General features: G+C 42.5%; 1 protein-coding gene across 5 annotated transcripts in view; it reads right to left on the minus strand.

Annotated features, from left to right (window-relative positions):
* Positions 1-25412, minus strand: part of LOC146561304 (uncharacterized) — a 40503-nt gene extending 15091 nt beyond the window's left edge. For 2 of the 5 annotated variants that reach the window (XR_014894864.1, XR_014894863.1), the window contains exons 1-16: positions 25119-25412; positions 10403-10503; positions 10067-10205; positions 9904-9953; positions 7731-7836; positions 7200-7358; positions 6991-7108; positions 6825-6886; positions 6542-6667; positions 6347-6462; positions 6091-6252; positions 5798-5994; positions 5437-5566; positions 2436-2629; positions 1544-1789; positions 765-961 (exon numbers count right to left, since the gene is read on the minus strand). Coding sequence is in view for 2 of the 5 variants with exons in the window: in XM_085297284.1 (XP_085153410.1) it covers positions 1555-1789; positions 2436-2629; positions 5437-5566; positions 5798-5994; positions 6091-6252; positions 6347-6462; positions 6542-6667; positions 6825-6886; positions 6991-7108; positions 7200-7358; positions 7731-7836; positions 9904-9953; positions 10067-10205; positions 10403-10429 (1821 nt within the window). In the remaining 3 variants the exon portion in view is untranslated. The other 3 variants (XR_014894865.1, XM_085297284.1, XM_085297285.1) reach the window with 3 other exon arrangements.
* Positions 25413-25741: the final 329 nt, after the last annotated feature.

Raw genomic sequence — 25741 nt, forward strand, 5'->3', positions numbered from 1 at the left:
TTGTCACTTCAGTTACTCACCCAGATGGATTTCTCCTAATTTTTTTTTTTTTTGTCAGATTGACAGCCTGCAGTAGTTTATAGCCGGGGTATCAAAGCCTGCGAGTGTGTGTTCTCGGGTGTGTTGGTCACTGGGAATCCCATGTTCTCTTTCCAGCAGTAGTGTTTATAGGATTTTGCCTCATTTTCTCCAGTGTTAATTTATTTCCATGAAGGCAGCCATGACACATTCTCTCCTCTGCCTTCTGTCTCTGTGTGGCTTAACTTTACTGAGCTATGAATTTCTCTCCTCGTCTCTCTACCCCGAATGGAAGAATAGGCTAGACTGACTTCAGTTGCTGCTACATGGTTATTTTGACAGCGAGCGTGATCATGATTTTTAATTCCTCTCCCACTCTTCCTCCCTTTCTCAGTTCTTTCAGTCTCCCACAGCCTTGCTATGAAGCTATAAGTGTCCACACCCTGCTATTGCATTGTTTTGTGGCTTTGGATAACTTCTCATTGTATTGTTATCCTTCCCAAAGTATGTCATTTTGGTTCATATGTGTCAGTGGGTAGATGAACATGTTGTGGCGCGGTTGACTTCAATTTCCCATGCCTGTGACTAAGCATTTCAAATCTCCAGCTTGCCAGTATCACGCTCCTCCCTCGCTGCGGGTCTGTTTGGCAACGAGAAAATGCCATCTCTCTCATCATCTGGATTATATGGAGCTCATTTGGCTTTGATTGCAAAACCATTAAGGCACAAATGTGTCGGTGACTGACCTGTGACCTTTCTCATCAACTGACAAGCCAAACTGGTCTCATCACTCTTCCTCTCAGGCTCTTTGGACCCTTGGGGTCTGGGTCAGGGTTTGGTAGTGTTTTTGCTGTCTTTCTGTCAGACTTGCATGATCCACTGCCACTTTACGAGGGAGAACGAGGCTGAGAAATGAGGCATTTCCGGGCTCAAGGGTTTATTCCTACAGCACAGTGGATTACATTACAAGTTAGAAAGGGGATGGGGGGTGTGACTCATCTTTTTAAGAAATATTTTGCTCCGAACGCTGACCAGACGATCTAAGAGACAAACCTGTGCAGGCAGGATGCTTTTGGATGTGCCTGTAAATTAGATCACTTTTGTAAGACTATTTCCAGCCTTACATGTGTTTTTAAAAAGTTGAAGCATGCACAGTAATCAGTCTTACATTGTGACACCCTCAGTAACTACTCTGGTGGATGTTAAAAGAAATGCTTATCACATATCTAGTGGAGTGAAACTGTCAGACTCTGTGCTTCTTCGTTTTAGTTGAAAACAAAAGAGGATATAAAACAGGGAAATGTAGTCTTTTCTTGTCTTGCTTTTTTTTTTAATAGCTGTTCCTCCAGGCATACATTGAAATGCATTTCATGCTAATAAATACCAAAAACAAGCTGGTGCACACATGGTGAAAAACAGGCGTATTGCTATTTGATATTCTGAACTAAAAGGCAGCTGTCAACAACTTATGATGAATAGTGTCATCAGTACAGTAAAAACAACAAAAGACGACATGGCATCTCACATTACTGGACATCATATGGCTATCACCCTGCGCTGAGGATGGGTTTCTGTGCTGCCCACGTCTCCCCCTGGGCAGCATGTTTGCTCCAGATCACAGCTGACCATGTGCTGCAGGGACGGAGGGGAGGGGAGGGCAGGCGGAGGCTGACGAAGGACCACGACTTGAATGCTGGGGCCCTGCCGCAGGAGGTCGGTCAGCTCTCCGTGTGTTGAGTTGACCACCGACACACCGTTCACCTCCACCAATCTGATAGCAAAACACACACATGCAAAGATAACGTGTTAGATCTTTATTTCAAGTTATGTATGGAGAAAAAATACATCTTTGCAGGTAAATGTAAGACCTCGGCTTATGTAACACACAAAAAATGCTCTTCAAATCACAGAGCATTAAAACTGAAAAAGCTACACATTTACACAGAGCTCGTTAAAAGCCCTCTATTAGTTTTTCTTTATAGACACCCAGGTTAAACTTAGAGCAGCTCCTTGTATTTTTTCATTAGCTGTGTAAAGAGCATTGGCGCGAATGCTGCGATAAAGGAACACAAACAGCGAGCCTGAAAGACTCTTTTCAGCTACTGTGATTCTGTCACACAGACTTCTTTTTCCCCTGCAGTATTGTTTTAAATGATGGGCAGTGTCTCTAAGCACAGTTCGTACTCGCTGTAATTCTATAATTTCTTAATTGCATGAAGTTCTTTTATCTGTTCCCTCTCACTCTCTTCTGCATCCAAGTATTGCGTTATGTTGCTTGTTTTCTGATGGGTTGCCATCGCTACCACGCGCAGAGACAGAGTGAATGAAAGAATGGGTGAAATGAGTAAGATGCTGAGCTCCGCTCTCACTAACTAGCGTGCATTTATGAATACGTTTTTTGTTTTTGTTTGAGTCACCTGTCATCCACACGGAGCTGTGAGTTGTCCACCTCGACCACCACAAGTCCGCTGCCTTCCCCATAGCGACAGGAGAAGCCGTAACGGCCATCAGGGTTCTGGTTCTCAAGTACGACCAGCAGCATGGCCGGACGCTGCGGTGACACCAGCTGGCTCAAGCTACCAATGGGTGAAGTCTTCTTTCGAGCCTTTTCCTGAAAGCAGAAAAAGAGCGTATTCCTTAAAGCAAGCAATCAGAGACAGCTTAGAGACAGATGGTTGAGATTTGAAGGCATTTGCAGTGGAGTGATACAAATTTATTGCAAAATCTGCAGCGTCCCATGTCTCACTTACAGTAAATAGATACACAAACCCTGAGTAGTGAAGTCTCAGCCACAGCTGATTTTCAGGAAAGTTCGGAGAAGATTAATACCACTCAGTAATACTCATTTACAGACGGCCTCCGGCTTCATCATAGATTTTTACAAAATAATGAGAGACCATTCTCAGTATAGGGTTCAGGTTTCCTCTTCTTCCTCTGTGTAGGTTGCCAGCTATACAAGGACTGACTTCCAAACCAGCTTCTGTGCCAGTGAAACATGAAGCTAACTCAGTTACCATTTTCTTAAGATAAACTTTTAACTTCATTATTTTTGTTTCTTAGAAAACAAACTAAAAAGATTACAGATATCATGCGTGGAAATCTACGGGAGATAAAGGCCCAGGCTGCGTCAAAGCCAGGAGACCACCAAGATGTAATGATTAGCTTGGGAAGCGATCGCACCACAAGTAGCTTGCAGGGATCCGAAATAACTTGTGAGTCCGACCGCTGAATTCCAATGTTCACTTATCCAGCCTCTTGGCATACTCCCCTCCCCCCCTGCATGGCGTGTGAATGCCTCGGAGCAATGGATGCCGCTTTTTCGGGGTCAGGGGTCAAAGCTAAGGCTTCTCTTTTCTTCAGACAAGTGGGCCAGACAGGATATATCCACGGAAACGCAGCCGAAGCCCCTCGAGGAACAGACTCTAATGCCCAGCGTTTTCCCTCTCGGCTTGCTCCGTTTTGGACGCACGCCAAGAACCCGAGGAATTTTCTCTTCATATTCTTCTTGTTTACCTACAAAAGCTGATCAAATCCCAGCCTACCTGAGCCAGACATGGAGCACATCTCCTCCCCCACCAGACACATGAGCAGACCAAAAGCAGGCAATTAAAACACAAACAGAAAGATCACAAAGGTCATTCAGGTGGGAATCACTCACACGTCTGCTCGGCGACAAGAAATATTGCCGTATATTGCACAAATGCGACCGTTTAAAACATCATCTGTGAAAGAGTTTTGTTTCAGAGTGAGAAAAGATTCTCTGACAGGCTAAATAACATAGACGCTAAGTGGTATGGATTATATTTCATTTGAAATGATGGGTGTTAGTAGATCTACATTCAGTCCTGTCACTGTGAATGCAGATGCCCTGGCTGTGCACAGAGCAGAGGTCTTATGGGAAAGAAAATGAGGGATAGAGAATTGGGAGACACTGTGACCACACTGATAAACCGCAGCTTGTACGATGACTTTGTCTACATAAAAAGCGGAAACACACTCTCCGTTTCCTAAACTCGTGCATGTCACTGCAAAAAAATAGAAATAAAAGGTGGGAGATTCTTCTCAAAACGTGACCCACGCTCAAAGCGCGACTCAAGCCTGGGTGAAACATAATTCTCCCAACTTCCCCACTTTAATAATCTCTCTGAAGTTTTTGAGTCGTCCAAGCTAAACTGCTTATTTAAAGTCATTTCCTCCATTTGTTGTCGTTCCCCTCCTCCCTTCGCTCCGCGCCTCTGTTTCTCTTTCGCCTTCCCCTTCGGCTGCTTTATTGATGCTCTCCAGTTGCAATAGATCCGGGAGATTAGACTGCCGATGATGAAATATTTCCTTATTGTCTGTAATGTGGGGCAGTCTACAAGACCAAACACAAGGCGGTCTGTTCCTTATTTGAACAGCAGCTCTATCAGTTCCCAGGCTGCTCCTCAGCTCTGACCTGTGTGTTAACTCTGATTAGGTCATATGATAAACATTAGCACTGCTGCTTTTCCCACAAACTCACCACCTAAAAAAGCGTTGCCTTGGGGTGGCAACGTGACACGGGGCACCTTTCAAAGCCGAAGCCGCGCGTGTCCTTTCATGGCACCTCGTTAGGGCTTCTCCAGCAGGATAAAAGGGCCACATTAAAAAAAAAAAGTGGGCACCTCGGGGGATAGATGGAGATACTTTTACACACGCTGGCCCGTTTCGCCACTGCTCTCTCCAAGTGGCTTTTGTCACACGCATTCCATTGTTGGTATGGTCACAGGCTCTCGAATGTCAGCGCTAAACATCATTTCTCAGGGGAAAAAAAAGTGCATGTTCGTACAATGGATTTCACTCTGCATTGTGTACTCATTCTCACAGCGGGGATAAGTGCGCAGCTTAATGAAACAGAGCAGACACTGTGTGTCACTCAGAGGACCAAAGTTAAGAGTCTCAGATATTGGCCTTCCACTTCAAGAGGCCAAGACCACCCCTCCCAGTGTTGTCTAATTCAGTCACCAGTCGGATCAAATGTGTGAACGTCACTGTCACTTGTTCTGCAGGTAAATTTATCCTCTAAGTCTGGCTTCGATTTTTAGGGCAAAGGTCAGGAACACGAGTTGCTCTGATATGGTTAGGGACAGCATGCGCAATGGCATGAAATTCCGAAAGCTCCAAATTTGACCTTTTTTTTCTCCAGTAGCATTTTATTATCCCATACCACGCATGCCTTTCTCAATATTTAGAGTTGTTTTGGTGCAAACATCAGCTTCTCATTGTTTATTTTTAGCAGTCAAAACATTCTCTGACTCAGACCATAGAGCTTTCCCACATATTGGTGTAACTGCAGTTCACATGCTGTTGATTAAAGTCCTGCAGGCCTTCGCTGTGCCAGTTAAACTCTACAGCAGCACTAAAAATAAATCGATGAAAGGTTCGTTTTATCAGCAGTACCTTAACGTGGCTTTCTTGCAAAGCGCTGTGGAGCTGAGCCGCCTGTCGATTGAGATGCACGATGCAGATTTCCTCCTTAAACACGTGGCAATTCAGTTTCATCTTTTCCAAGAGATGAACCTCCAACTGCCTGAAAAGCAAAGGAACCACATTTCGTGGAAGTTCAAGCTCACATACACAGAAACAAATGTGGTTCAGGTAAATGTCATTTACTACAGTCTCAACAGATCATTAACTACTACAACAGGTGCTTGTATTTCTAAATTGTACTTTGTCTCTGGAAGGTGAAAAAAGCTTCTTCTTTTTTTTAAGTATTTGTGTCGTTAAATAAGTTGCTAATTAAAGGTGATGGTCCTCCTACTTCTGCTTGTCAGCTGTGAAGTCGGTAATGTTGTCTCTGAGGGTCTGCAGGTTCTGCCTTTTGTCTTGCAGTCTTCTGTTAACCAGCTCCAGTCTCTGCTTCAGCTCAGCAGAGCCAAGTGCATCGACATTCGTGTCTCCATCCATGCTCTTCAACTCTGAGCAAAAAGCTACCAGGCCATGATGGAGCTCTTGGACCTTTTGGGGACGTAAAGATCAACCAGATCACGATGTTTAATATTAATTTAGTACAATAATTTTAGTGTTACGCATTTTTTAAACACAGATATGGACCTGACGGATGACATTTTGTAGTGAGGCCACTTGTTGGTTTAATTCCCTGATCCGCTCTTCTTTAGCCAGCTGTTTGCCTCGGATGTCATTGTTAATGTTGTGATTTTCATCAGGGCTGTTCTCCTCTGGACTGTCTTGGGATGCAGAAGCAGTCGGTTTATCCTACAATTGAAAAAAAAAAAATCATACAGAAAGCTTTGTTTTGGTGTTTTTGAGTTTTATGCTGGACTGTTTATTATGATTGTTTTTAATCTACCCTTTTAACCAAGTGCAGTTCCAGCTGACTGCTCGCTGCTGCTGCTGCAGATGATGATGATGATGATGGAAGTAGAGTCCCAATCTGTTGATCTGGTGAGAGCTCCTCCGGCGAACCTTCAAATTAAATCATATATTTAACACGTTTACTGCGTAAACAGTATGGCTTAGTGTTTTTGAATAACGCTCAGTGAACCTTGCTTGTCTTTTAGTGTGAAGAGACTCTTGTCTTCTGTCATTCCCAGCATCTTGATGCACGAGTCCATAATCTTTCCCACTGTTGTTTCCTTCGGGGTTCTGAGATGAACTATTCGCTCTGACGCTGAAACACAAAAGTAAATCACAGGTAAAGATGACTCCTGTTTCATCCTCAGTGTCTGTTGCCTATGCAAACATAATTGAATATTTAACATTCACATCCATTCATTGCAAAGAGTGCAGACACTGAAGATCTTAGCAAACTGAGCTTTAGTACTCACCGTTGATAGTAATCTCTATTAGTTGAGCACTCCTGTGCCCTGCGTTGTTTAGGCTGTTGTTTCTGTAGCAGAATTAGATTACCAGGTTAAAACGATGAATTGTTTTTGTGTTTGTTTTGCTACTTTTTTTAAATTTCTGGAATTCACATTACATGAGTGGCTTCACCTCAGCTTGAAGGAACGCCGATTTGTATTCAAACAGCTCACATGGGGAGAAGACTTGGACTTAGTCATTGACACCAGCGTTGCAGTGAATGTCTCCACATCACCAGGCCCCAATGATTCTGTTTAAAAAGGAAAACATCAATAAATTACATTGTTACATTGTTCATTGCATGAATTATTATTTGACATAGTTTGACATAGTAACTATACCGAGCAATGAGTCGATTCTCTGAGTCACCGTGCTGGGAGGGTGAAGCTCATTATAAATGGCCGACAGCAACTTCTCCCTGTCCTCCACTGTGCTAATGTGGAGGGTGTCCAGAGTGTTCACATCTACAGACGCCATGTCTGCACCACACAGATTTGTCTCTGCAACAAGCATTTATTCATGTATCAGCTGATTTTAACAGCCATCAATAAACTGTAAACGGCAACAATCAAGACCTGAAAATCAGGTATTGTTAAGACATGTAATATTCAAAATGCAATCAAAACACATGCATCATATTTTAGAGGGCAGATACTATGGATAGTAGGCTGTTTGATTTAATCGACAGGACTTTCTTGAAGACGTTCCTCTTTTTATGCATTAGACACTGACATGTTTCAGTTTTAAGAGGTTTAATACTCTTATATCCTCATCTATTTTTCCATCTCAATTTAATAGCATTCATTAATTACAGTTTATTCCATCTACACTAAAAAGAAACCAATATGCATTGTCAGTAGACGGTGTTTTACCTTTGATGAGAGGGATACACTTTTGTAGTCCAGTACTGGTAAACCACTGGCACACCTCTTCAGTGTTCAGATCCCTGAAAGATTTGGCCACTTGCCTCTCTACATCCTGGGGAGAAGGAGAGGCTAGACAGCTGCTAACTTGTACCAGATTATACAAAGGCGTGGAGCAAGTGTGTGAAAACACACCACACAAGTATATACACTCAAAAAAAATGACTCTTTGCCCTCATAAACAGGAAGCAGTAATTTTAAGTAAAGTGCAACTGAAGTACATCAAAGCAAAGGTTTATTTATTCAAATGGTTAAATATTAAGAAAAAAAACCCATGCTTGATTCCATTACATTTAACGATTTACACTGTACCTATGTAACAAATTCCATGGGAAATTTACGTGTAATCAAATTACTTAAAGTCAGCATTTTGGACATTCATATTTTTTGAGTGTATAGCATTACACCATACACACAAGCATCTATAAACCATTGGTTATGAGTTTTGGCATACAGCTGTGTACTAAAAAATGTGTATATCTCTGTGTATTTCAACTAGAATGGTGAATTATCCAAAATGAAATCATATTTTTGTATTATTTCATATTAAATCTCCCTGATATAAGTCTTGCACAAATCTGCTTTCCAGCAAGTTGCAAAAATTTTGTAATAATTTTCACACACTTCTCTTTAGCAACTCCTTGCTGTAGGAGTTTTATTATTTTACCTTCTTCTTTGGAAAAATAGTTTTTCCCAAAAAATGTTGACTGTTGGGGTGTGTACTTGGGTGTGTACTGAAAGCATAACTTTCGGCTTTATTTTGATATTATCTGACTAAAGCATGCGCTGCCCACACATATGGGCTTCTTGCTATGCTGCAAGTTCACATAAACAGCCATTACTGTGTGAAATAATTTTGCAAGGATGGCTGCGTTATTGGTAGTATGACTCCTCTGATATCATCTAAGTGCTGCTGCAGCTGTGTTTTGGCTCATTCGTTTTCGCTTCAGTCAGTTCTTTGCCATGAGGAGCCATGATGCATCAGGCACAGCTCAGGCCAAAACTTAACACTCTACAATACTTTTACATTCTTTTGTAATCTTGTTCGTGCAGTTACCACTTCTACTGAATTGCAGTCGTACCGATCTTATCTGTTTGTTGTTGTTCTTGTTGTTGTTTTTTATTTGCACAGATCAGATCACTTTATTTTAACTTCCTAAAACGATCTGATTACTGTTTGAGTAGTTGTTCTGTACTGTTTTGGGGGTTTTGGGGGGTCTTTTTTCAGTCCAAACAGTAGTAGCGGTTGGAAAATCCTGAGAGCAGGAAATGACGCACAAAGACGATTGTGACTCAAACATCTGGATGCAAAAAAAACAACAAAAAACCCCAACAACAAGTCAGTAGGTGGTAAAACATCAAGACATAACAATGAAATTCCAGACGTGTATTCATCTGAATCACAGCTTTAATGGAAATTAGTATGACTACGTTGGATATAAGGGTTTGGACATATTACACCAAAAAGACATATTTGTGTGTTTAACTGTAAACATGTTTTTTGTCAAAGACAATGAAATGTTTAGTTAAGTGGGGACCCTAAACACAGGGTTTTGTGCAATTGTTCCCTTAGTCAGATTTTTTGTCTTTTTTTTGTTTTGTTTATGACATTCCTGGAAGAAAAACCTACAATGTCCCCTTCAAGGAAAGCTTTACAGAGTAACTATGATTAAATATATGAAGTCTGCCTCTTCTGTGGGATTTCCCCATTATGTTGCATGACACAGCAAAAACAACATATTAAACCATGCAAATAATCCATAGCATCAGCACTTTTATGGCGCTCCAGCGTGAGATGTGGCTGCTTAAGATACAAGTTGCACAATTGCTTAAATGACTGTTAATGCCTGGAGATAGCAAATACCGGACGTGAGTGATTGGCCTTGAAAAAAAATTGTGCTCTCTTGTGTTTCGGCTAACACGTAGATTGCTAAGGATACAAGCAATCTTGCTTGGCAAATCCTGGACACAAAGACTAAAATCCTGAGACTATTTGTTGAGTCATTGCTTTGACAGATCAAGGGAGCTGGGAAATATAAACAGAGTATATTCTATAATTGCAGCAGCTCTGGGCTGTGTGCTGATGCCACCCTGAAGGCTCGGCTTTGATGATTTACAGTACCTTCTCGGAAAAGTTTCCATTCTGATCCTTAGAATGAGGCATATAGGATGCTGTGCAAAATACACAAAGAAAAACAGATGAGCTTCTTGTAAGGTTGTGTTTCTAATTAGTTGGAATAGTAGTATTATGTAGTAACAAAGCTTGCTTGGCCATATTATATTACCAGAATCACCGACAGTTATTCGTCGCTGTCTTGGCGACCCCTCCTCTTCATGGCGTCGATCTGTGGTCTGAGTTAAACCGTGGAAAGTGGCACTCCTAGTCAGCCTGTCCTCGAGACTGCACGAACGAGTTATCGGCCTCTGTCAAGGAAAAAGCAGATTCACTTTACAGACAGTCTGTAATTTTGACTTCATACAGAGCATCTCTTGAGCAAAGGTCAGATATCTTAAAGTAGATGCTCTGTATATTACCTGAGTCTCGTTAAGCAAAGATGGAGACTATAGACTACAGAGTATGAAGCAATCATGAAAAAAAAAACTTTGGTTGATAGCCTTACCTTTTGGTGAGCAAATGTAGCCATCATGGTGGTGTGAGGAAGCGGGCAAAGTTCATGCTTGAGAATATCTGAGAAACTTGAGTCTCTGTTGGTCAGGTCATCTGCAAAGAAAAAGTCAGTCAATAAATGCAAAATTCATTATTAGAGCTGTGTTTTTGTTTTGTTTTTAAAAAGAAGAGGAAGAAGCAATTCAATCAAGTCCTTTTTCTTCCTTTTAAGCAAGTGTGTCCTTTTTTTGGCGCCCAGGTCACCAGGTTTACTTGCAGTGCTGATACTGGACGCAGCTAGATGGAGTTGCTGGGCAACACAGTAAAGTCTGTCTGGTTGATGACATGTTTCTCTGACAGCCCACGTTCTTTCCCACAGAAAGCGCATATTCTTCTATTTTCCAAATGTCACTTGGTCAGCGAGCAGATATGTTTATTATCTGCTATCATAACAAGCAAGATGAATGAGGCTGAGAATATGACATCAAAGCCTGGCTTTTTCAGGCAGCACAAGGCAGTGATGTGATTGTGACTACTCTGACTTAACTATATGTTTTGAGACTAAAGTGTCAGGACCCCTCTGAGAACTCAAAAACAGTAGTCTGTTCAAATAGATTACAACAACACAAAAATCTTTAACGCGTGTTTTTCATTTCAGGGGCCTGTCTCTGAAAGGCTGCTTTGACATGGATTGGGGTTCAGATGGAGTCAGAATCAGATAAGACAGCGTAATTGGTTTATGCGTGTCAGCAGTGGAATCTTGTCTGAGAGCTGGAGAGACAGTGAAGTGCATAGAGGGGGGGGGCAGCGAGCTGGCACTCTCTTCATCACCTGGCTGCTCTTGAGTCACTCTGGGAAGGATCAAAAGTCTAGTCTGCTGCAAAGCAGATTCAGAACACTCAGTGCAAAACACAACCGCCTTGACTTGAACAGCCACCTAAGGAAAGTGATGAATCTTGGCTTAATGCGAAGACATGTAGGAGCACCATCCTCTAGCCGACCTCAGACATGACAGTGTGTCTTTGAAGTGCTGAGAAAATCGCTTCCAGTCTGAATCCATGACTTCTTTTCACCATGAATGGCAGAATGGGCACAAGATGGAGATGTGTCTGAGAATGGTAATGGAGGGTAGCTGTACCCCTCAATGCCAACCAAAACAAAGGACAGGGAATTTGGTGCAGGCTGAGGGACCCGGCCTGATGTTGCCTTAAAAGGGTGAAAACTCCAACAATGGAACGATGAACTTCATTCCTAGTCTGAGTCGGCTCCATCGGGACACGTCAAAACGCAAATAAGATGTCTTACCCTTGACTGGTTGGCACAGACAAACACATTGCATCCTTGCACCCACACCTGCAGACACACTAAACGCTCCAAGTTTGTGCGTGACAGAGTTTGGCAACTGTTTAAACACACACACAGGGTCAGTGACAAAGCAAAGCTTGAGATTCAGAACTTTTCAGCACATTTATGTAATGGATAGGCAAAAGCGATGCTTATCGTTTCCAGTGTTATTGTCCAGCTCTGGTTTGAAAAGAGAGTCATCTCTTTGAGAGAGGGAGGAGAGCATGCTGAGTCACAGGAACCCAAAACCTGGGAACGGCTTGACCAGTTACACACTGGGAATACACACACAATGGCAAAAAAGAGATTCCAACAAAGGGGAACTTCTGCAACTCCCCAAGGAGGCTTTCGAGGTACTGTAACCGTGTCAAATAATGCCTGCAATTTTAATGTGAACAGGGAGCTAAGATCAAAACCACGAGGCAGCACAGGAGCTTTAATGGTTGGATGAAGAGAATCATCATCTGGTGTCATTTACCTCACACCTAAGTTTTTTTTCCTAAAGCTTACAAAAAAGGTTTAAACACAACCACTTGCAAGTTCATGTCATCAAAACTCACCCAAGTTGTGCTCAGTAAATGGTAACAGATTTATTCCGGTGTTGAAGCTCCCTGTGATAGAGAAGGAAACAACAACTTAAATCTGCTTGAAATAAAACACGATAAAGGAAACACATACTTTTCTTTTGTTCTTTCTTTCTCTTTTGCCTCATTGCCAACTTTATATTTAGCTGTGCTCTATTTAGCTGTGTCAGCTCGTTACGTTATTATTTGCATCTGTGCCTTTCCTTCTGTGATGCATCAAATGTGTTTTATGAGATCAGTCTGCAGTGCATTGAAAGTCTTACCTGGACAGAGTTTAATGCAAAAACACGAGATATTTTGACTTTGGAGTATGCAACATGGAAACAGGACTGCTTTGGAGTTTTTGAAGGGACACTATTCAAAGCTAAGCTAGGTGGTCTCAGTGTTTTGGCCAGGCTGGGCTGTGCTACCTCACCACTGAAAACCAAAAAAAAAAAAAAAATCCTTTGATATTTATCTTCTCATCCAACTAGCTCCTGGCAGAAAAGGACTAACTGTAGTGTACATTTAAATAAAACTGTTAGACTCACTTTTTTCCTGAAGCTCAGGGAGAGGAGCCACCTGGAAGGTGGTTCGGAAGAGCTCACCCTTAGTTTTCTCTTTATTTTTAATTGACACAGCCTCTCTTTGTTCTCCAAGCTCATCCCTAAGGCCCCTCTCAGGTTCGACTTCACTATTGGCCGTACTCTCAGCCAGTACACATACTTTTTTTGGCTGCTCAGTCTCCACACTCTTTGTTTTATCCTCGTCCTGGTCACAAGCAGCAACGCTTCCGTCAATGCCAGTTGTGTGTGTCACACTTTCCTCTGAATTCATTTCAAAGAATTTATCAATCTCTGCAAAGTCAGAGGGCGTAGGTGGAATCAGATTGATGACAGGTGGTGTCAAAAAGTTTTCAGGATCCAACTTGCTTCCAGACAACACTTCATCCTCTTGCTCATCATCTTCTCCATTGCTAGAAGTGACTGCTGCTTCAGCCTGGGGCTGTACAGAGAGTGAAGACAGAGGCTTCAGCCTTTTCTTTTTCAGAGCTCTTGAGCAGGCATACACAGAGCTTGCTGAGCGAGACATGCTGTTCCTCGGGGTCAGAGAGTCCTCATCAAACAGGCTGAAGTTAGTGTTAACTATTCCCAGATCCTCCACTGTAATCTGGATAGTCTCCTTCTCACCTGATCCCCGTTGATCCGAGTGTGCATGCAGAGGGGCCCCATTAATCTTTTTCTCCTGCTTCCTCAGAGGATCCTTTTCACCACGCAAACACGAGCAACAGAACAGCCTGCCCGAAAAACATTGAGGGCTCTTTCTCCACGGGCACCTCCGAGCTCGTTGTTTTACTGCATTTGCTTTTGCCATGCCTGTGACTGGCTGCTGATTATACTACTAAGCACACTTATTTCACAATAACCAGCTCAGCTTCTGTGGACTGAAATAAGACAAGAAACCGTCCCGTCCTTTGGCATAAAATGCTGCTGTGTGATAAAAGCCATAGTGCCTGCACTCAGCACAAACACCCGGCTACAACATATGTTGCTTAGCCACCAATTCATGCTCCTCAGCTTAGGTGAACACTTGAAATGAATGCTTGCCTTAATCAGCATGCTTTGATATGATAAGCAGTTCAGATACACTCTTGTTTCAGAGGACCTCGGTATTACAGCGGTGCTCGTCACAGCCTCGTAACCTCCAGTGGTGCCTGGCACCGTGATCTTGATACCTGATACATCAGATCGGATCTTGGGGCAGTTTTGTCATGTTTAGAGCAGTATATAGGGGTGTTAGTGAAACATATCAAAGTAATATCCACATTGGCCATGACCCAAGGTGATGAGATGATAACTTTTTTTTAATGGTTTAGTATGTCTTTAAATATGTTGTAAATGTATGTGTACATATATGCATGTATATATATATATATGTATATGTGTGTGTGTGTGTCTAGTGCAGATTGTTATATTAATATGAGGCAGTGTTCAGTTTCTCTGGAGGTCATCAGTCAGCGTGTTTGGACACAGGTGAGAATATGGGCTTGCGGATGCTTGGCTCATACAACCCGTATGGCATCAGATGACATTTCCTTCATTCCACAGGCCCAGTCCTGTTCTCTGCTACTTGATAAATCATCCAGCATCAGCTTAAAACCATTTTACCACACCACCCACATCGAAGGCTTGTATGAAAAGATGATATGCGTGCTTTTTTTCTCACGCCCATACAGTGACGGTAGAGTGATGGGAATAATTACTCCTCCCTGAGTACCCACCTCTCACCTTTCCTGGAGCGAAAGGAAGCCACTGCTGTTTGTTTCTTTGACGCTGTTTCTGTTTGCGTCTCACCTTTCAAGTTTCAAGGTGTTTATTCACCTACAATTAATGAAATCCCAGTTTAATATTCTTTTTTTTTTATCTGTGATAAAATTAATTGTGTCGACCATATTCAAATAACAGGTTCAACCCAGTAAAGCTCCAATAAAACTGGATTTTTGCTTTTGGTAATATTCCAGAAATTATTATTTTTTTAACATAAATAACAGAAGTTTGAAATGATTTCAGTGTGAAGCCAGTTGACTATTGATAGGCTTAGCGCCAAGTTGAAGACTCTTTGTTGCTTTCTGGTGCTTTTATATTGCATCACTCAAAGACCTGCATGGTAGTTTCTACTGGAAGAAAGGTAATCTAAAATAAGCACCCTGACTTTTGCTTTTAGCTGCAGATGAGAACGTATATGGTTAGTTTTCCTCAGACATGAATATGACAGCAAAGCTATACAGCACAGAACCAAGCTGAGAGCTACTGGCTCTATAGACATTAGACAAAATGACATACTTTCCACTGTTTTGGGGGTTAAAGATTTACGAGAAAATAATCTAAAATCAATATAAAATGGCACAAGTTGGTGTGCATCATCAGAAATATGCAGTGCTTTTATGAGGGGAACTAGAAAATAGGGTCTCTGACATAATCACTATCAATACTTCAAGCCCAACAAAGGGGGGCAGTGGAGAGCAGATGCACAACGCTGACAGGACAGAAAACAGAGCCCACCACTTCTTAAAAAGGACCTCCACTGGCATTCACAAGTCTGGATAAAGTTAAACCACACAAGTGCTTTTCATTCGCAGCCTAGTGCGGCTGGCTTTTATGATATCTTGATCTGGTATTTGCAAGAATATCAAGTTTTGTCATAATCCTTTTTACATGTTGTTTGAATATACCTAAGCAGTAGGGGAACGAAAAGATATATGTAGGATTAATGTTCCGTCTCCTTTATATGGGTTGTGTTTGAAATTAGCTGAAAATCTGCGACCTTACTGGCAGATTTATGAAAAATGAGTTCCTTATGATGAATGCTGAGAGACAGTGTAAGTGACAGAGCAGACAAAGATGAATGCTTTACAGCTGCTACAGCCTGGGGCAAAAAAGTGGGAGAGATGACTGAGACAAATATGGAAACCCAACAGTCTGCACTCCCTGAGTGATGATATAAATTCCGAGCTACTCTAATTATTTGTCTTTAACTTTGCCTCTTGGGTTTGTTTGACGTTTTCCTTACATTCATAAAGTTACATCACTTAGTCCTCATCGCTCTCTGTGAGTTAGCCTACATGTCCAGACATAGGTCTGTGAGCATCTGAGCATGCTCTGAGTGTTTTTTTACTGGCCTCGCAACCAGAGAGTGGTAAACTCTGGGCATCCCCGAGACAACCGTGAAGCCAACATCAACACTAGCCCGCAGCACTGGGAGGGCGCCTCTCTAAAACGCCCTCACCTCTTGCTCGGCTGCGTTTCTGTGAAACATGTTGAACATTTCCTGTGACAGTCATGTTTCCATACACGTAGGCCCTGTGTCCATACTGTGAACATGACCCTGTTTGGTCATACAGAGCACTCACACGCACAAAAAAAGGAAAGTGAAAGAGTATTTTTCGTGACTCTTTTTCAAAGAAAAGGAGAACGGTTCAACCGGTCCATAATTGCATTTACTAAACAAAACGGCAGTGTGAGTCACTTTCCAGGGGCAAAGAATGTCACATCTTCCTGTAAAATCAGGATGAACGGAGTGAGTTATTTCATCAGAATAACATCCACTGAGCTGTCTTTATATTGTGAAGGATGCTGAGTGGCCACACAGAGGCCAAACAATGTGGCGGCATTCGGGAACCATCGATGTTGGGGGAGGTCTACAAAAATAATCCTATTCATTCAAGGATGTTGAGTTCCTAAATCAACACATTGCAAACTCTGAGCCTTTTCGCCATCGTGTTTCTCTTCAGCAGATGCATCCATTTTGCTTACGTAAACCATCCTGTTTGTGCTCGCCACCACCAAACCTCTTGGAAGTCATACAGAGTGAGCCAAATATTTGCAGTTTCCCCTGTGGCTGATACCTAATAGCATGAGAAAAGAAGTTCAGACGGGGGAAGAAAAGGGCAGTGACCTTGAGAACTTCTGGGCTGAACTTTCCCCTCCATTCCCCCCTCCTCGCCAACCAGCGCTCCTCTCTCTAATCAATTACCGTTGGCAGTCAGGAGACCACCAGTGATTAGCAACAGCAAGGCAGACGGGGTTTGGCGGGGTGGGGGGAGTGGATTGCGGGATGTGTGAGGCTGGGAGGGTGGCATGTGGGGGTGGGTGGAGGGGGGAAGAGAAAAAACTTCCTCCGAGCAGCTTTGATCAAAATGCTGCCTCAAATAAAGCGTAATGCATACCCCCTGGTTTAAATGATGCTTGAAGAGCTTTATTTATCCACGAGAATGAAAGATGACATCCTTTTGTGTCCCGTGTCTCAGTCAGTTGCACGTGAGCAGACGGTTGTAGATCCCCGATATTGTTTGCACTCCCATCCACTCAGCTGAGACTGACAGACCCAAGACAACAACAGAGAAACACCACATGTAAACACATATCTTTTTCTTTTCAGTTGTTCAGGTCTTTGAAGCAGGAGGGAAATAATTTACAGGCTCCTTTTTTTTATGAGAATCTGCGCCGTTCCCACGCCCAGTGTGGCAGGAAAGCTTAACAAAATCATTTGTCTTAGATTGGCTGATTGGCTGTCTGGAATCTGAGTGTGTCTTTGACGGTGATTGAAGTTTAATTTGATGAGAGGAACTCTCCCACCATACCCACCCACAACTGCCCTCCTCACACTTTTACTCATTTGCTCTCGATTTCTCACTTTAATCCTGCCGTGTCTCCCCTGTGCATTTATAGGTTTATCCATTTTTATAGGGCGAAGGTAAGGCTGAAGGAGAAAAACTGGCTCACACGGCTGTAAACTGCAAAAATGTTTGTGTCATTAATCTAAAACAGTGAGAGAGCGTTTATGTGTCAGGAGTAGGGGTGGATGAGAGATATAAACAGAGAAAGATTAAATAGGGAAAGATAAGAAAGGAAAAAAAGGGATAAAAGATAGAAGACGTGAGCAGGAGAATCGGGGTTGTAACTCAGCAGATTGCAGCGGTCTCACACAAACCTGCTTTACACAATGTGGCTTCCTCTGGAGCTCTCTGCGGCCAACCTCTTTCTCCAACTCTCCCTGCACACAATTAATGGCATTATGAGCAGTACTGGAAAGCTCAGCTAAACAGTTGTGTCTCTGATTTTCCCATGGGAACACCATTTTGTGTTGAAGCCAAGCTCTCTGAAGCAATACAGTTATCTCTTTTCACTGATGTGGTCCGGCGGGAGCTACGCTGTCGAGATAGCGCGGAGGAAATAAAGCAAGAAATAAAATTAAGCTTTATCTGTAAGTTTAGATTGAGATACATCACCGGGGCAGTGCAGTCTGGACTCTGACTGGCAGTTCTGGAATCTGGTCCTTTTCATTGTATGCTGTGCTGACTTTGTCTCTGTCATGAGATGTTTTTCACAGCCGGACAAGTACGGTCACTGTGATGTCCCCAGCCAGAGCATCTGAGCCTCATCAGGCAGGCATTTCAAAGCTGCTGTCATGGGTATTTAGAAAGGGGCAGGCTGAGGACAAAGGCCCACTATTGGCAACTTGTCCATTTGTTCTCCCTTTGAGGTTTCCTAACGACGTCTCTGCCCTCATAGAAATCACTGCAAATTAATTTTAACACTCAGTGAAAAGACAGATTAGTGCCGAGATGGTGGCACAAAGGGTGTTAAAGACGACGAGGGGCGTGCTGGACCACAGGCCAGGCGAGGGACATGTTACCCACAGCTGCCAGCGTTGACCTATTTTCACCAAACCAGCTTAAAGATTTTTAGCATCCTCTATTGTGCAAAGACCTTGCAAAGCACACGCTGAAGACCCCCTTCGGGCACCGTGCCCTTCGATGGCTCTCGTAAAGCCACTGATGGGGGTTTTAATTAAGTGTGGCAGGTGATTAGATGGTCCATATTTATCTGGAAGGCGAGGGGCAGATGTTGCAAGAGACGACCACGGGGTGAAATAGCTTCATAAAGAATACAAACAAGAGCCCGAACTATTGTGGTGGAGACTTTAGTCACAGACACGACCCTCGCTCTTAAACCAAGAGAGAGAAGTAATTTCAGATTCAATTATCTTCTTTGCAGGAGGAAATGGTGAGCAGATGGCAACAATAGTCACGGGCCTCAGCCCGATCAGCGCTGTTCGTGGACGTCTTTTCTTTGCAACAAATTTACCGTGGCCTCATGAGGTTTTCATTGAAGTGTTAGCACTAGGAGGTGAAGCTTGCCAACAGGTCAATGGCATTATAGATATGACAGAGGTCCGAAGCTTCAGAATAATTTTAAATAACCCTTTCAGACACCGTGTGCGTTTTCTATGAAAGATTGGCTTTGTCTGTTCGCGTTTTGTTAGCCTGATTTTTTTTTTTCGGAGGGGGGGACAAATTGTCAGCATGTGGTCGAGTGAGAAAAGTTATCCTTCTTAATGCTATGAGTCATCGAAAATAATATAAATTCTAGTTAGCCAAGGATTTGTTATTGGTTTTGACTGAGTTGACAAATTTCTAGTTTATATAGTTCATGGGAGAAAGTTCTGAACAAAAAGGCTTGAAGGCAAGTCTGAATTTGTCTGCTGACTTAAGCTATCGGAGCAGATTAAGAAAGATATTTGAATGCTGATCAAGTTTTTTTTCACACAGATAAATTTCCTCCTTTTAAGGACACATAAATCAGATCTTTTTCTTTCTTTTTTTTTCGAAAGGCACTGACCCCTCTGAGAGAGCTACAGGCGAAACTTCTAATTAAATTCATGTCATGGATGAATGAGACAGGAATGTGTTTACTTTTTGGAAATAGCCGTGAATAAAACAAATGGGACCAGAGAGAAATCCTGCAACTTTTAAAGACTAACAAAGAGTAAAGAAAGATTCAGTGAGCTCTAACAGACAAGTTATGTGAAAGGCCGTAAAGTGCGTTACAAGTGTGTATACGCCACACTATTATACTGTGTGTAGTCGTACTGTATACTGTAGAAGTATATCTGTCTTTGGTTTGTCTTAACAAGGGCTGAAATATAAACAGCAGCCAGTTTTCAGTGTAATTCTTATTGTGTATTATTATAATTGTTATTGTCTACATGTTTTCATTTTTTTGCCGTATGTCCATAGATAGTTCCAGTTAATGAAAAAAGCTCCATTACTTGCAAGTCTCTGCTCCGTTTCATCTTGCATAGGTGTCTGGGAGGGTGTGGTTCACATCAGTACAAGAGAACAGTAATTTGAGTTTAAGGTCAAAATTGAACTATAGGCGGATTTTTCTATATGTATGTTTTGCTCGGAGCAAATCTAAAAATAAATGCAGCCTGTCATGGAAGACTTTTGAGCTTGTTTATCCACTTTACTGTGCCAACCTGTCTGATTAGTACAGCATGTCCTATGTTACAAAGAATCAATAAAGCATGTGCTGTTACATCTGATATGTTATTTTCCCTTCTCTGGCACATTTCCCTTCAGGACTTGTAGTCCGTTCGTCATGTTTTTAACTTGTTTTTTTATTGCGTGTGTGCATGTGGGTGCATATTTAGCTGGATATATCTCAGGCTGAGGAGAAGCCCACTGAACACTGGAAAACAAACAAAAGACTGCACAAAATCTTTGTCCAAGATGTTAAGGAAGCAAAGGGAAGGGCACTTGAACACTTTTTTTTCTATGTCAGTCTAACAAAAAAGCTACAAAAGCGCCACAAAGGCCGCCTTTGAGAGCACAATATTAGAATTAATGACTTTAGCAAAACCCTGGAAACACAATGAGATCAAATGTACTGTGTACGTATAAATCACCTATGGCAGGCATTTGCCAACATTTGAGGAAGCAGGGCTGTGATCGTTTTAGTCTTCATGGACTGAAGTGACGACAGAAACCTGAACCTTCGGCTGAATTAAAGAGGAGGCAGCACAATAGTTGCTCATTTCCTGCTTCCTGCTTTTCAAATGACCACAAGCGCACTCAACTTGTTGCGGCGATCAGAATTTACATGACACAAGGCAGCTTTTTTTCTTCAGAACTCGCAGCGTCCTATTATCAAAAATGTTATTTATGTCATCCTTGCACAGGAAATGACATGTTGGAAAATTACATGTGTGGTGGTTTATCTGCTATAAAAAAACTGTTTAGAGGGGGAAAAAAAAACTATCATTTGTCTCAGATATCATCAAGATGCATACGTTTGTCATTTCCACTACATCTACCGTGTCCATTGTTCAGTCACCTGGCATGCTCTGGAAACTTGGATCAATTTGGTGTCAGTGCTCTACGCTGCCACTCGTATAAGCTCCTCGGGTGTGAGAGGGGAGTATTTGTGTTCTTTTCCTCCTGTGCTGAAGGTCCTCTCAGGAGGCCATTAATGCTGAATGTCTAGTCATGCTAGACAGCAGCAGGCTGTTTTAGTACTCGGGTTGCTGAAGGTTGCTCTTTCACCTTGACCCCAGTGAAACAGGAGACCATGAATGCTGCCTTCCTCTGTTTCTTCAGATAGCAATATCAGGGGGGTTTTTTTACGTGCTATATTCTTTACATTTTCGAGTGTATGTTGTTCTGCGGCTCCTTTTCTGTCTTTTTCTCTCTAGGTCCCCTTGTTGTTACTGAATGGAATAAAGGATTAAGCCTCTGGCCTCTTATATTCCACTGTTTGTTGTTTCAGCAATATTGCTGCTGGGAACATGCGCTTATTGCCTCCAACCTTTTTTTCTATGACAAGCAGAACACATTTCTAGCTATACAGCAACTAGTTTGTCACCAGACTTGCGGTAGAGCTTTAAGAGAAATGCTGACATCAGCAGTGTGAAACAGGGTCTTGACAGCCAGGCTCAACGTCTCCCTAAGGCTGTTGGAGCACAGGAAGCTAAAATCCATACAACTTTAGCAAATAGCAGACCGCTGTGGCTCTGAAATAGACAGCAGATCAGATTGAGGGTCAGCTGGTAGGTCAAAAGAATGGAACAGGCCCATGGTGTCAGTCTGATTAGGACTTATATTCTTTCACAAAACCACATCCACGGCTCCGCCTCGCCTCATTCCGGGGCCTGGGTCGAATGCCGGGGAATCTGATGGCAGACAGGAAGTCCTTATTGTACTAGCGCAGAGATCCCGGAGCCAGACAGCATACAGGAGCGATGTCATCGATGGCCAGGCCCGGCATATCTTTGTGCTTGCTCACCGCGTAACAAAGACGTAAATAAACACTGTTACCCCCACTGGTCTTCAACTGTCATTTCAATTAGGCAGAGTCGTCATCGAAAGCTGCGGCCTCTGTTTTTCGCAGCCACGCCATTACCTCTGACCCCTGCGGCTCGTGCCCGAGGTGATTTTCTTTATTAGTCCATGGGGTCAGTATTTAGCCCCGTAGCCATCAGTAGCTGGCTGAAATCTGCAGAGTCAACACTCTGCCTTCCTGGCTCTTAGTTGCATTAGCACACTGAAGCCCCACAGCCCTTCCACTCCCACTCCGCAAACATCCTCCCTAAGGCCAGATAACATCTCTGTCCTGTCCATTCACGAGCCAGCCAAAAGCCTGCGCTCTGAACCCGGGGAGCTGCACATGTCGATGTAGGGAGGCTTTCTAGGAAGCCTTTTCAATTAAAACGTGTGAGGCTACACAACAGTTTTACAAGCAGTAAACAGTTTAGAGTTGTTGTCAAGATAAGAAAACTCTGACAGCTTGTAATGGCTAAAACTCGCTGCATGATTAAACTCGTTTGGTGTTCGGGGGTTGCTAATTAATCACTTACCTTGAATGTTTGTATAAATCCAAATACAGCGTAATAAAACTTTATTGATGTAAAAATGGCAAAAGCAGGCACAGAGGCTATAATCTAGGTCATATTATACTGGCTGTCAGGAGGGTTTTTTTTTCCCGAAACCCTCAGTGCAACCCAAACTGAAGCGAATAAGTTAACAAAGCTGTGACCAAATGCTACATTTTCCAGGAAGCCAAGCCTTTGGGATTGAAACAGTAAATGTTTTGTTACTGACAATAAATCATGACATTGTTTAATTAGCATCCTTCAAATTCTCATTCATTGTGGTGTGCCTCTGAGATGTTTCCTTCTTTGGCTTTTATTCGCATATTTCTCAAGATATTCCACCCATCAATTTTGCCACTGAGAGAGAGAGGGAGAAAGAGAGATAGACGCAAATGGCAATTATGGAGGAGGGAAAATCTGGTGAGGAATAAAATGGGCCGTTGTGATAATCCTCTAAAAGGGATTTACAATCCCTACGAGATAAAGAAACAGTCATTTTGCTTATCTATTGGGGGGGGGGGGTTTCCGCGTTGCACATTTTTCGTACTTGAACAAAAGTGTTCAAAAGTGTTCATCAATTACAACTTCTAATGCGTATAAAACTCTGAAGCTGCCATTTAAACATTGGTATCAAACTGTCCTCTATTCTGGCAGACACAGCCTACAACAATGATGAACTCCCTTTTCTGCCCACTCTGTTCTAACCCCGAGGTTCACCTGAACCTAATCTCTCAGGGAATCTTAGCTATACAAAACTCTGTCAACCCGAGTAAGACGATGCCTTGTTAGCGGTGGTCCCTAAAGAGCATCAGAGACAATGGATCAAATACAAACCAAAATACAAAGAGGCTTTGAAGTATTGTTGTTAGTCTCTATTGCTCATGCCCACCATGACCCTCTGCTCCACCTCTCCTTGCTCGGTAGCCAACCCAGTGAAAGTGCCTCATTCTAAAGGAGGAGGGGATCTCTGATTTGCCTATCTCATTTACCTGTGACCTAGATAACAGTGTCTACTCAATGAATGCATGTTAGTTTAACAGCCTTCGCTCTGGCTTGCTAATGTTTTAAAACTCTGATAAAAGTTCTGTTTCCTGGAATTCCCCTGCATCCATCTGACTGAAGAGTCATAAAACAAATGCAGTTTGGAAACCATGGGCGTGTAGGTAGATCACATTCACTTCCGAGCAAAGAGTACGATTTTGAAAAAAATAGAGATATTACATGCAGTGGGATTACATGCAATCCATATGATTACCTTTTACAATGTAAAGAAAATCCCACGCTTTTGTCATCCTTTAGTCGAGTTTATTTATTTTATTTTTTTGCATAGTTCTGCTCTCTTTTGTTCTTGCCTTTACTCACCCATTAAAAACATGAGCCATGAAACATTAGACGATTAGTCATCCACAAACCCCTAAGATACAAGTGTACTCGGGAGAAAAGGCTTTGCAAATTCAAAAGATTTCAGCATTTAACTGTAACAGCCTCATAACTTAAAAAAAAAAAAAGTCATAAAGATTTCATTAAGGATATTCAGAAAGGAGCCGTGCACTGATAAATGTCAAAAAGCAACTTGGAAAACGAGGCGTTCATTTGTGTGTAGATATTGCAGAGCGCTGCCAGCTTTCACGGGTAACACAATAAAATAGTCGAGCGGTGCTACAGAAACCTTTCATGTTTCCAAATGTTTGAAAAATGGGACTTTCTTTTGCAGGAGGAATCCCAGGGAATCTGATCCTTGGATATCAATCTCTGTCTGCATGATAAAGACACTGATGACAGAGGAGTTGATCACTAGCCTAGGGTGGGGTCCATGCATATTTGTCTGCAGTTCTACAGTAAATGCTGCTGTCTCCACCCAAACTCAAACCACTCCACAGACTTGTCTCCCTTCCCGAGCTGTCTGCAGACATCAAGTCTAACACATTGTACACAGCGCATTTACCTTCGTTCCATCAAACATTTCCATGAGACAGGACCACGTGGAGCCTTGGCTAATGAGAAAACAACATGTATGTAATCAGCTCGAGAGAACGGTGGGGGGAGTTCTGCAAACCTCAGTAAAGCTATCGCTGGCAGGGGTTGCTTATGATATGGGCCCATCAGTTTCTGCCAGCTGGCACCGAGGCCCTGGCAAAACCGTCCCTGGTGGTTAATGGATCATAAAGGTTTGCTGGGAGCCGCTTCACAGCTCGAGTTGATTTAGTAATGTAACACAAACCCATTAGTACTTTTTCTGCAAGCGAGCATGGCATTTAGACTCCACACAGCAAAACACAGACTTCTAGCTCTTGTAAATCATCCTGGCTGGGCAACTCTCACCAAAAAAAGCTGTAACACATTTCATCAGAAGAAGTGATAGAGCTTATCACATAATAACTGTAAAATTATTGGCACGCCTAAGGCAATTAATCTTAACTGCTCCATGTTAAACTGTAGGAGCAATTTCCTAACCATTCAGTCCACAAAAACAACCCAGTAAATTCAAAATTAAGCCAGCATTAGTAGCCTTTTAGAAGGAGAAGCGCTCCTTCTGAACACTCTACACAAGCCCTGAGTCAAGAAACGAAAGACGAGTGCATTAAAATGAAACGGAAGGTTCACTCTTACCTTAATATGAACAAAAACAGCTATTCCACGAGTGTGAAGTTCAGCTGTGGAACACGAGGAATATGTTATTGGATGCTTACTTTCTCTGTTTGAAGACAAGAGACACACTGGAGATGGTGTGTTTGCACGAGGACAACCCTGGCCGGCTGACAGAGGGGATTAAACAGTATTAAGAGTGTCCAGATGCATTTGTTCAAACTAATACGCTGACATACTGACACACTGCACTGGAGAATAAACAATGAACAAAACCATTTCTATTGTTTCAGTACTCAAAACCAGGGCCCATCCTTTCACTGCCCCGTGTCAACATTGCACATTGGATCTTGAATCCAGATTCAAGAGGATGTTGGCTACTGTAGCTTGAAACCTTGGTTTTCTACATGCGCCTTGTATCCTTCATTTGTCTGTAGCACCGTTTTTTGTTTTTTTGTTTTAAAGCTGATTATAGTCGGCCAGATGGGCCCCAATGCCCACACCCAGTCTGTCAGTGTTACAGCTCCTCCCCCCCAGTGAATTATGCACATCTGGATGAGCGGATGAAAAATAGAAACAAACTGGGTCATGTCTGTATTTGAAGATAATAGATTTTGTGTTTGTTTTTCAGATTTCTTCATCATAAC

Source organism: Mchenga conophoros, linkage group LG13 (genome assembly GCF_057382185.1).
Source record: "Mchenga conophoros isolate Kocher_MC1m ecotype Shallow Benthic linkage group LG13, M_conophoros_male_GT1.1, whole genome shotgun sequence".
Lineage (NCBI taxonomy): Eukaryota > Metazoa > Chordata > Actinopteri > Cichliformes > Cichlidae > Mchenga > Mchenga conophoros.